This window comes from Parasteatoda tepidariorum, chromosome 5 (genome assembly GCF_982258835.1).
Source record: "Parasteatoda tepidariorum strain Cologne lab strain chromosome 5, Ptep-v5.0, whole genome shotgun sequence".
In the NCBI taxonomy this organism is placed as follows: domain Eukaryota; kingdom Metazoa; phylum Arthropoda; class Arachnida; order Araneae; family Theridiidae; genus Parasteatoda; species Parasteatoda tepidariorum.
This window is the reverse complement of record NC_141759.1, coordinates 5,554,503-5,566,688: the sequence shown is the minus strand read 5'-3', so window position 1 is coordinate 5,566,688 and position 12,186 is coordinate 5,554,503. Positions and strand designations below refer to the sequence as shown.

Here is a 12,186-nt window from a genome sequence, read left to right as displayed (position 1 = left end):
ATTTATATTACAAATTATATATTTTTAAAGTGAAAACATTCACTTTCTATATTCTACAACTATTTCATCGCATTCTGTGCTGACGACACAGCAATTGATCATTAAGATCAGATCAAGCAGTTAAAAATCTTAACGAACTAATGCCACCCATTGTATAATGATGTCGCAACAATAAAATAGCGATTGATACAGATAAATCTCAACTGATGATTATTAGGGGGGGGGGAAAGTACAAAAAAATGAACAGTGACGTTATCCTATTTAATGACAAAACTCCGATCACTAACAAGGCTACCTACCTATGTATAACCTTTAATGATAAATTCACGTGGAACCTCCAAGTACAAAATATTATAAATAAAACCTATGCAGCGTACTACCGCCTCAAACCTAATGCTAATTTATCCCTCCCGAAAGACCTAAAACGTTTGCTATACTTACAAGGCCTATCATTACTTATGCATGACCGTCTAAGGGTAATATAATTAACAAATCCCAGATAAATGAACTCGAAATTGTCCAAAACAAAATACTGAGACGTATCACTGGAGCGCCTCGCTATCTGCCAAATATTAATATTAAAAACGACTTAAAAATAGACCCAATTATGAATTTTATTAACAGATTAAATGCTAGCTTTTACAGCAAGTCAAAAAAACAAAGACCCAGGTAGTTTTAACACCCTATTAAATAAAGAACTAATTGTAGATATGAAAAACCACAACTTCATTTATGCTATCAGATTGCATATTATCAAAGTATTATGAGTAGTAACCCCCTTTTCACTATATATATATATATGGATGCTCGCAGAGAGAGGAAATGACCAGAAAGGTGATCCTCGACTCGCGAGCACACCACCCCCATCTTTATACTTAACTTTTATTTTTAACTATGTTAACTAATCTCTACACTGCAACTTATAATTGCATCGTACCATACTTTTTCACATTTAACAGACTGTATTATAACTCCCTTGAACCTGGGGAAAGGACCAATGGTGATCTTTGGGATCGGGAGTTGTATACATCCCCACTATATCTTAGGATTTTTCTCTATTAGTATAAACTGATTTGTGACTTCCGCCTCTGAGTTTTCGCTCGCCAATCTACTCATCTCTACCATCGACAACATTACAGGCGTTCTCGGGCACAAGCTCATATGAAGGAGTCAATTGTGACAGGCACTCTGTTAGAATGACCAGTTCAAGTTCAACTTTCTATATTCTGGTCAGGGCGAGACTAATCCTTATTATTCCAGTGTAGGGAGCAACCAGGCTCAAGTGGTATTGACCAGGACTTACACGATTCAAATTTTAATCTAACTTTCACTATGAAAACTTATCTGCTATTTTATTGATTGGCTCACTCGCGATTTATTATTTTGTAAATATTTTGATTTTTAATTTAACTTGCGTTTATGATCAACTTGCTTTCTCAACTCGTAATATTTTGTAAATAATTTTGTAAATAATTTCTTTTTGTTTTGTTGTAGATATTTATTACTGTATTTTTAAGTTATTATCTAATTAATACCTAGATATTTTTTTCGGATCTCTAATACAAGATGGTTGGGAAAGGAACCTTTTTTGGCCTCAGGAGCCCAACTACATTGAAAAGACCATACCAGATCTTTTTCCATAGTTAACTGGAAAAAAAATATGCTAGGAAAGAATTGCGCATTTTAATTTTTCTTCATAGATTCACTTGTCCCAACTTACTTGTACCTATTTTTTACATATTTAGTCGCCCGTGACATCCCGGAAAATGCTGAACAGGAAGCTATTTTCTAATCCAGAAAGCGTTTAACTCTCCTGTTCGGTATTTTCTTAAAATAAAAAAAAGCAGGAAAATGTTTCCTTACTTTTTGTTCAGTTCAGATAAAAGATTTTAAAAGAAATAAAAGCTTGCCTTAAAATTGAGACCAACTACAGCCAAGGGAAATACCTTCAATAGAGAAAGCGAGTCGTCAAATTCCGCTGGATTGTAAATTAGCGTTCCAGAAAGGTCTAACTGTTTAAACACCCATTGGAATATTTGATATAACGAATTCATCAATTCTAGCAGTCATAATATTGATATCATTACAGCATTTGCAATGACTTGATAGTTGTTCATTGGTCCCGCAGTGGTCCCGATCGCTTAGACACGGTTACCAGTAGAACACTAACCTCAAGCGTCACTGGTGGCTGTCAGTAAGCGGGTGGGGGACCACATTAATCCGCCTACGTAGAGACGGAGGGTGATCGGTATCGATCCTCGTTAAACTGTTCTACCGTAAAGTGCTCGACTTTGCGCTCATGTCATCGAGCTACCAAAGCAGGGGAGTCATCCCCTCTGCTGATGGCAATAGCCCATTGTGGGGGATCTAGTGCGACGTAAATAAAGTACGTTGTTCTTTGAAAGTTCATCAATGAGTCATGTGTGATTAAAGGTTTTAACTTCATAGTTTTTAAGAGTTCTTTAAGTTCTTGAAAGATTTATTGTTCGAAGTTCTTGTTCATTTTGCTTGTGGTTTTCTTGGGACGAGAGGGACACCCAGAAAATTTTGAAGTATAATTCCTATTAAAATTACACACAGCATTTTCGAATTGTTAGAAAGGCGCTATTCTAATTTTTACAAAATGTGGGTGAAATCGGTTAAATGTTAATGAACAAGAAAAGTTTCTGCCCTAAGTATTCTGTCTCTGATGACCAAACAAAGATTTAATGACTACGTGGTTACTCATTATAACTTTTAAGCAGCTAGAACTTCTCTTCTTTAAACCAATTTCGACTATGAACACTTTAACACAAAATTTTTATTAAACATATTTTTCATTTATTTTAATTTTTTGCATTAGAGTATTTCTAAATTAGTTAAAAATATTCGATTTAGCATTTTAAAAATTTATAGCTATAAAATACAGTCTTTAAAATCTTTTTTATTTTTCTTTGCGTTGAAAGCTTTCAAACAATAATTTTTCAAATTTGTACTTATTTTCGAATTATTTAGATTTGAAAGAAGCACTTCCTCATCATTGAAGTTTCTTTAATTTACAAAGTCAGATAAAATTAATATATGTCGTATAAAAATAAGTTTCTTTTTCTGGATTTTATATTTCAGTAGAAATGTAATTCCGATTATCGAACAGATTTTTTACTAACTATTAGACTCTTTTTTTTATGATTATAAAATACCGAAATAAATTTTTACTTGTAATTAAGGTGTCAGAAAAAAAAATTTAGAAGAGACAACTGCGTCCTAACTGCTCAAAGGGTTAAACCACAACAGAACTGCGGGAGGGAATATTTAGAAACCGATTTCTAAAAGCTAACATGCATTTCAAAATATTTAAAGACAAAAAATATGCGATCTACTCAAAGATTTATCGTTTGATAAAAGATTTCATTACTTCAAAAGATTAAAATAATTATGTCGGCAAAATAGATTGACATTGAAAGCTTGCCTTGAAAATTAAAGTTGTTTCATTTTGACTTAGTAAAAGAGTTTTTTTTTTCTTCAAATAAATTAATTGTCTAGTAAATTAAAAACCCCAGAATAAGTATAAGGTATTTTCACTCCTTAGCGTACCAAATGTTGAATAAATCTCTAAAAAGAAAAAAAAAATTGGAAAAATTTTTGGTATTCCTTCCATTAACTTGTTTAACTATAGTTAATTTTATTTAGTAAGCCATAGTTAATTTTATCTAGTAGTAATTTTATTTTTCATAAACTTAGTATGGTCTAAAATAATAATAGAGCCTATCAGCTCAAAAGTTACTCTAATTTTTCATAGACTCCGCGATCACATTTCTAATTTCAGGCGATTTCAAGATTTTTGGAGCATTTTTTTTTTGAGAATCAGAATAATGGTAATTATAAAGAACTATATATTGTACCAGATATACATATAACCAGCTCGCATCGACAACAGTGATAAGATAAAATATCCTTAGTGGTAGGCGGATCATCGGTTAGAGTCCAACAAAACCGACAGACTGTCGGCGGACTGCCGACAGACTAACATAATGAATTTTTCGTGGTTTTCCTCCCCATGTAGAGCAAATGCGGGTTAGTTCCAACAAAAAGTCCTCCCCGAAGGCAAAACTTCTTCCACTATTGGACCCAGAAGTTTCCTCGTCTTCTGGATTGGATTCAAAATTGCATGGTTACGAAGTTGAACATTAATAGTCGTAAACCCAAAATTGGGTCAGCTGTTGAAAGATGGTTATACAATATAGTCTATGTATAAATTATTTAAAAATTAGTATTTATCTCCTATTGAAAATCAATAATAAAAAATATTACATGCAGGAGCTGCAGAAATATAGATTGACGATAAATGTAACGTCATAAAAAAATTATTTTAATTTTATTATTTATTCTTTTTTAAACTTTTGATGTTGAAACAATAATTGTTTTCCCTTCATTTGAAACTTATGCTTGTGTTTTCTAATTTTTACAACTAAAACTTCAGCAAATTGAAAATATTTATTTAAGTTAAAGAAAAGTACATAGAGCTTTGTATTATGATGAAGTATATTCTGCAGTTGAAACAAAAATTTTAAAATGCAGAAGAAAGTGCTGTCGTTCCAGCATCGAAACATTTATATTTTTCTTTATGGCACATGATTCGTGTTTTTTAATCACGTCGTTTTAACTCAATTTGTTTTCTGTACAGGGTTATTTCGTCTTTATATAAAATTAAGAAATATTGTATTATAATTTAGTAAATTCATTTTTACGAAGAAATTTTTTCATTAAACTAAAGGTAACCGATATACAAAAATAAGCAAATAAAATAAAAACTTAATAATAATAATAATGCAAAATCTCTAAAAATGCATTCGCTTACCTTAAGTAGTGCATCAAGATGCAAGGATCACTTTCAATTTAGTTCTTGAATAACCAAAAATAATGTTGTTAATCACCAAAAATCGCAATATAAATGTGCTATTGCGATATTTTCTTTCCTTCTCAAAATATCCATTCACATATTCTTTCTTAAGAACACAGACAATCGAAAATCACGCAATAATAGGAAAAAGGAATCCACGCATTTCTGGTACATTTTTTGGCGACAAAAAACAAAGCCACCAAAACGTAAAACGCAATCGCCTTCCACCATCCGTAACACTACTCGTCTTTCTTCTACTATTACCCTAATGATTATTAGGATTAAAAACCGATAGGAAAAAAAATGGACAAAGAGTGAATGTTAACAATCAAGGCTATAGCAATTCTGTAATGTCGCCAAACAGTAGAAAATACTTTAAACACTCGCCAGGTTACCCTGAAGCTAAACAGGTAAATTGCTATGCTTGGATCGTACCAGTAGTCCTGACTTGAAGGTCACCCCTTGATCTACACACAATTAGTTGGGGTCGTTCATCTCGATTTTATGCAAATTTTTTTCCATATAAGATAACTATTTATCTGATTTGCACATTTAAAGTCGAGCACTTCTGTTATTGCGATTAACTAGGAATTAAAAAATCAAATCTTCAAAATTCTAATGATAATTGTTGAAATTCACATTACTTATTGAGGAGAACGTTTATGAAATACTAACACATTAAGGACCAGTATAATTTTATGGAATAATTAATGAATGCTTATTAAGAACGAAAAAAAAGCTAAGACCTGGATATTAATTATATGGAATATTACTAAGTTAAAAACTAGCATAACTTAAAGGAATTGAATGCATATTAAGAAATAATGATAACTAAGGCAAGGATTTTAATTTTATGGAACACTACAGCCTTTAGAACAAGCATAACTTAAAAAAACATTTAATGAATGCATATTAAGAAAGAATGATAACTAAGGTCCGGATATTAATTATATGGAATATTACTTGGTTAAGAACAAGCATAACTTGAAGGAATAATGAATGCATATAAAGAAATAGTAATAACTAAGGCAGGGATTTTAATTTCATGGAATACTAACAATAAGGACTTAAATAACGTAAATGACTAATTAATGAATGATCAATTAGAAATACTATGGAAATGATCTTTTTTACGGAGTATTAGCACATTTAAACCAACATAACATTAAAGAAAAATTAATGAATACGCATTAAGAAATATTGTTTACTAAAATCCTGATAATGATAATTTTTTTTTTTGCTCTTTTAAATTATTTTTAAAGCATTTGTTTAAATTTAAATACTTTTTTAAGGTTATGTGGATTTTCTTTCATTATAAGGTACTTTCTGAGATTCTCGAGTATTTATTTTAATTAATTTTGGGTTGTTTTTTTATATTTTTCTCCTTATTCTTAGAATACTAAATTTTTCTTGCAGTTTTGATGCGTATTAACTAATTTTCCCATGTTTTAATTTCAATATATTTTTAAATAACGTAAATCACTCTGCAATTTGCCAGTACTTTGACAAACGTTAAATCTATAATTTCCGAATGATATACAAAAAAGAAGCACCACTGTCCGAGCCATTCATTATGACTAGGACACTGGTCATTCTTTTTTGCTTTAAGGGTGAAATTTTAATTTCTAAACATTGATTTCTAAAATTTGTACTTATTTTGTTATAAAAGAAACAGCAATTTATCAATGGAATTTCTTAGATTTACAAAATAAACTTGAGATAAAGTTTTGAATAGGAAAGAAAAAAAAATCCTAACTATATATTTATGATTTTATATTATAGAGCAAATACAATTCTGAGAATCTAACAGATATTTTTAGTAACTATTTACCATAACCTGATTGAAAATTTTCTTCGCTTAAAAAAAAAGTACAAATACGAAATAACAGCCGACATGTTTCAAGCGCCTCAAGAATAAGCGCCCATTTTCAAGACTTGCCAGACGTGAATGTAAAGAAACAAAAATAATTTGATATAAAAGTTATTGAAAGCATCATTTGTATATTGAACGTTTTATTTGCATTATTTAGAAAAACAAATGAAGTTTTCAATAAGGTCGTATCTTACCACTTGAGTTTCTTGAGATTATTTATTTAACTGTTAGACTGTTATTTTTTGTAATTTAGAAACACTAAAATATATTTTTATTTGTAATTAGAGCATCAGATATATATATATATATAGCACAATAAATAATATTGTTAATAAATGTACTATACTTCTTTGTTAATTTATATAATTTTTACTTTGTGCAAATCCATGGCTAAGAATATGTGCAAAACAGGCAGTTCGTGTTTCTTTCTCTCACTCTTTATTTCTTAAATAAAAGTTAATTACCTAAATGCATTAAATTGCATAATTAAAAATCAACCTTATTAAGTATAAACTTCTTTAAATTATCCAGTATTATATTACTTATAGCACATCCATTTTCGGACTAATCTTTGGTAACTAAGAAATCAAACACGCTTCAGTACTGCAGTAAGAACGAGCTATAAAAAAATCTCTCTATTTGAGCTTTTACCTCAATTTGCGCTTCTGTTTTCATGTTTTGTAAACTGGCAATCTTAATGTTGTTGTAGTTTTAGTAGCATTTATGTAGCTGTTGTAGCATTTATGTCGCACTATAGCTGCACAATGGACTATTGGCGACGGTCTGGGAAACATCCCTGAGGATGATCCGAAGATATGCCATCACAATTTTGATCCTCTGCAGAGGGGATTTCACCCCCGCTTCGGTAGCCCAACGACTTGCACGCGAATTGACAATCTTAACACGAAAATATTTTAGATCATTCTGGAAAATTTTCCCGTTCATGTAAGTCCATTTGAATTCACTACTCGCTTTATGGATTTCGTTTTGTGTTTTGTTCTGTTTTTTGTTTGTATTTTATTTTTTGTTTTTTTTTTCTTTTTTTTTTTTTGCGTGCTATTTATTACTAAATGCATTCTATTCTATTTTGCTTCAAAAATTTTTTTGAGTGCTCCTTACATTATTTTATTGAAATATTTTGCTCTGGCTAAATTGATACAATATAAGAAAGCACTCATTTTTGTAGATATAATCGTGTGAGCTGAGTACAAGATTATATCTTTCTTTTTTTGCCCCGGTTTTTTATTGTTTGTTTTAAAAATAATTCTCTTCTTCTTCTCTTTTATCATTATTCTGTAATTTTTTCCATCTTTTCTTCACATTTTGAATTTGAATATATATATATATATATATATATATATATATATATATATATATATATATATATATATATATATATATATATATATATATATATATATATATATATATATATATTAAGAACATCTTTGTCTATCTGCGCAATCTAGATGCCTTAAACTCTTACCCATTTCATAAATATTTTTATATGTGTTTAAATTAACGAAGCATGAACTCTTTCTTGGAAATTATATTTCGAAAGTCTGAAATAAAATACTTCTGTGTTGTGTTGCCTCAACTTCCAAATTTTATTTTTCTTTTAATGAAATCATTTTCAAAATACATTTTAAATTACCTTAATTCACAAAAAGAACATTGAGGATATAGTGAATATCCTTTGTTTTGAAATTACCTGAAGGAAGATAATTTTCCCTCTAATGTTTCTTTTGTAAAACAAACCAGTTTCTAACACGCGTTTGTTGATGAAGATGACCACTGGTCTCAAGGTCAAAGCATTCAAAATAAATTGCAAGGCTGGCAAATAGGGATAATATTCGTGAATATGTAATAATAGCGTATTTAAATGATATCACAAGACCCAAATTGAGAAGGAAATTACTATTAAAACATCTGTTGCCATCATTTATTTTAATAAAAAGGTTAAGTCTTAATGACATTTAAATGCGCTGCTGCAACGGAAAAATCTAGTGAAAATAAATTTTTTTTCCTTCCCGTTTTGAGTGGAAAAAATTAACTGTAACTTTCACCAATACAATTAAATTTCCCTGGGTCACAAATTTTGTGTTTCTCTTATGTAATTACTTAATTTTTTCGAATTTTGATGTGAAGGTTTTAAATCTTAAATTAGTTTTGTTTGGATAGCCTCAGATTTTATTTTTCTCCAAAAAAAACTATTTTTTTAGTTTATTGATTTTTTGTCTGAATGTTCAAGTTTATAAGAAACGTATAGCTTTATATATGTGTATATGTTACAGTTATTGTGAAATTATTTATTTCATAGAATAATTAGGTATTTCAGGAATTAATTAGACAAGTCAGACATATAAAATTATAGAATTTTGACAAAATGTTGAAATGCTGTCCGATCCTTCTGGTAAAATTTATATAGGTCACGTACGCAATTATTAGGAAGGTTTTGCACTTTTACGTACGCTCTCGTACGCGAGACTGAAGCGACTGCGCATGCTCGTATTTATTTTAAGTGCTACGCATCCGTATGTAATGCTGTTGGGATTTACGCTACAAAGACAAAGCTACAAGAACGCTTTTTATACCTGTCAAATTCTGTTTTAGCTTACCTTCTAAATAAATACATGGACTGGGAATGGGAATTCGAAGAAACGTATTGATGACATTTAGAAATGAATCATGTGATCCAACAACAATTGGTTCACTCAATAAAATAATAATTTTATTCGTTTTTGCTTAACATTATCGCTGCCTATTTCCACTCGTTCCATAAAAAACTAGATATATTTTCTCTATTTCAAAATAATAAATTATATTTATATATTTTAACTATTAGTCAGCTATTACTATTAATTAGTTAAAAGAAGCTAAATGATCAATACAAGTTCAATAAAACCTTTTTTTTTAATATAATATAATATAATTTAATTTAATAAAAAATATAATATAATATAATATAATATAATATAATATAATATAATATAATATAATATAATATAATATAATATAATATAATATAATATAATATAATATAATATAATATAATATAATATAATATAATATAATATAACATAATATAATATAATAATTTCATTCATTATCGCTGAATTCATAAACAATCTATTACCTAAAAAAAATTTCTGTTCACAGAACCGAAAAATCATGTCAACATGATACGTTAGCATCTAAAATAAATGCGAGCATGAGCAGTTGCTTCAATCTTACAAACGGAATTGTAGGGAACCTAACGTACAAGTGCGAAATCTCACCACTAAATCATGAACTTAGTTATCATTAAAATAAATTTTTCCAAAAAACGAAGAAAGGGTGCTGCCCTTTAAATGAACCCTGTATTACGTATATCATTTAGCGAATCTGCTCGCAACATTTTTTCCGTATTATTCAGCTTGTCAGACGCGAATTGAATGTCAAACAAATTAGGACGCCACTAGTCAATGCCACTCACGGACAGGCACAGATAATATTTCAACGATGTTTAAACACCTATTAAAATATTATATCCATCATAAATGAGTGCTTATATTTTACATTTCCCTGCTACTAAATTGAATTGTAGCTTATAATAAATAAATTTAATTTTGGAAGAAAAAAAATTCACTCTCCAAGACAAATTGATAATTAAAAAAAATATTTTCCTTCGATCTCTTTATTAGGAAGCTATGTTTGCATGTTTTAGTGAAGCAGCTTAATTTTGAAAAGAAAAATTCCACCTACTTTAATTTATTATTTCAGTACCAATTGGGGAAATCTTTACCGAAAATTGCACATATTGGCAGTGTGTAATATAGGATAGCACTGATCTCTCTCTTTCTCGCTAACGTATACAATTTGCTAGTTATTTTCAATAAATTTGCTTGGTCTATAATAACTCTGCGTCCTAGCAAACTTTAAAAAGTTAACACTGTTACGAATTGAATCAATGTAAACACTGATACAAATTAAATTAATGAATTATCTGTACTTATTTTAAATTAATATGCTGGGACCCTGCTTCTTAGCAAACTTTAAAAAGTAATCACTGTTACTTGTTTAAACACTGTTGCAAATTTAAAAAAAAACACTTACCCATAATTGTCTATAAAACTTGATTTAATGAAAATTAATATCCACAGCACAGCCACATAAATCGGATGAAAAACACCAATTTTCGAACAATTTCAACTATTTCGTTCAAAAAAGTATATTTTTTTCTCGAAACTCTGTGTTGCAATCATCACGGTCGACGTAGTTCCTCCGTGGTTCGCCAACCTGAAGGAAGTCAACATGGAATTCCAGATTTCTGTTTCTATTTTTTTTCTTCTTATCTTCTCCTCCCCCTTGGGCTACGGCGGGGGGTTTTGTTCCAAAACACGCCAACATAAACCGATCGACTTCCTTCTAGTTTTTATGTGGCCCATTTATTTCGGCAGGCTCAACCAATGATTGTTCTTTTAATCGAAGATTCGGTTCGTTAGTCAAAGCGTGAAATGGAACTTAAAAAAAAAAAAAAAACACAATGGTCAACTTCAATAAAATATCTGTTTAGATACAAATAACATACCTTATATTCCTTTTCTTTTCATGTCGAATGAGGGTCCTTATTAATTTATTCCTTGAATCACTTTGTTTCCTTTACTGTTCTTTATTCGATTCTTTGAAATTCTAAAATAGCATAACTAATTAGATTTTTACGATATCTTCATTTTTAAGGGCTCGTTAAATATACCGGAAGTTAATTAACAAAAATTAGTGCGGAAACTTTCCGATATTTTCAAGGTCAATTCACTTTTGCATTCTTCTTAAATATCTGGAATGCACCACAGATTTGATCGGTAGCAAGAATATTATGTAATAATGCTATCGTTTTAATAATTATTAATCATGTATGGTGGCAAGAATTTTAAAAGTATTTATTTTATGATTGCATTCTTCTTATATGTTTTAAATGCACCACAGACTTGATCAATAACAAGAATATTGTGTAATAGAGTTAATTTTTCCTATCGAACTATTCGTATTTTGTAGCAAAAACTTGATATAATAATGCTTTTTTATATAAATAGTTATTAATCATGTATGGTGGCAAGAACTTTAATAGCATTTTTTCTATTATTGCAATCTTCTTATATGTTTGAAAGGTGCCACAGACTCGATCAGTGGCAAGAATATAATATAATAATGCTAATTTTTCCTATTTACTTTTCGTGCTTCGTAGCTGAAACTAGGCTTAATAATGTGTCTCTATAAATAATTATTAATCATGCATGGTGGCAGGAGCTTTAACAGTATTTTTCTTATAATTGCATTCTTCTTATATGTTTGAAATGCACAAATTTGATCAGTAGCAAGAATGTTATGTAATGTAATTGTTCCTATGTACTATTCGTGTTTTATAGTTAAAACCTGACGTAATAATGTTTTTTTA

The 12,186-nt window shown here is 29.6% G+C and overlaps 1 protein-coding gene across 4 annotated transcripts in view; it reads right to left on the bottom strand.

The window, feature by feature from the left end:
- Acsl (Acyl-CoA synthetase long-chain) overlaps positions 1 to 11,065 on the bottom strand; it is a 73,126-nt gene extending 62,061 nt beyond the window's left edge. The window contains exon 1 of one of the 4 annotated variants that reach the window (XM_016047777.4): positions 10,848 to 11,065. In XM_016047777.4, the coding sequence (XP_015903263.2) occupies positions 10,848 to 10,851 (4 nt within the window). In that variant the 5' untranslated portion in view covers positions 10,852 to 11,065. Of the gene's footprint in view, positions 1 to 4,837; positions 5,163 to 10,847 lie in introns of those variants that run through there. The other 3 variants (XM_016047780.4, XM_071184901.2, XM_016047781.5) reach the window with 3 other exon arrangements.
- Positions 11,066 to 12,186: the final 1,121 nt, after the last annotated feature.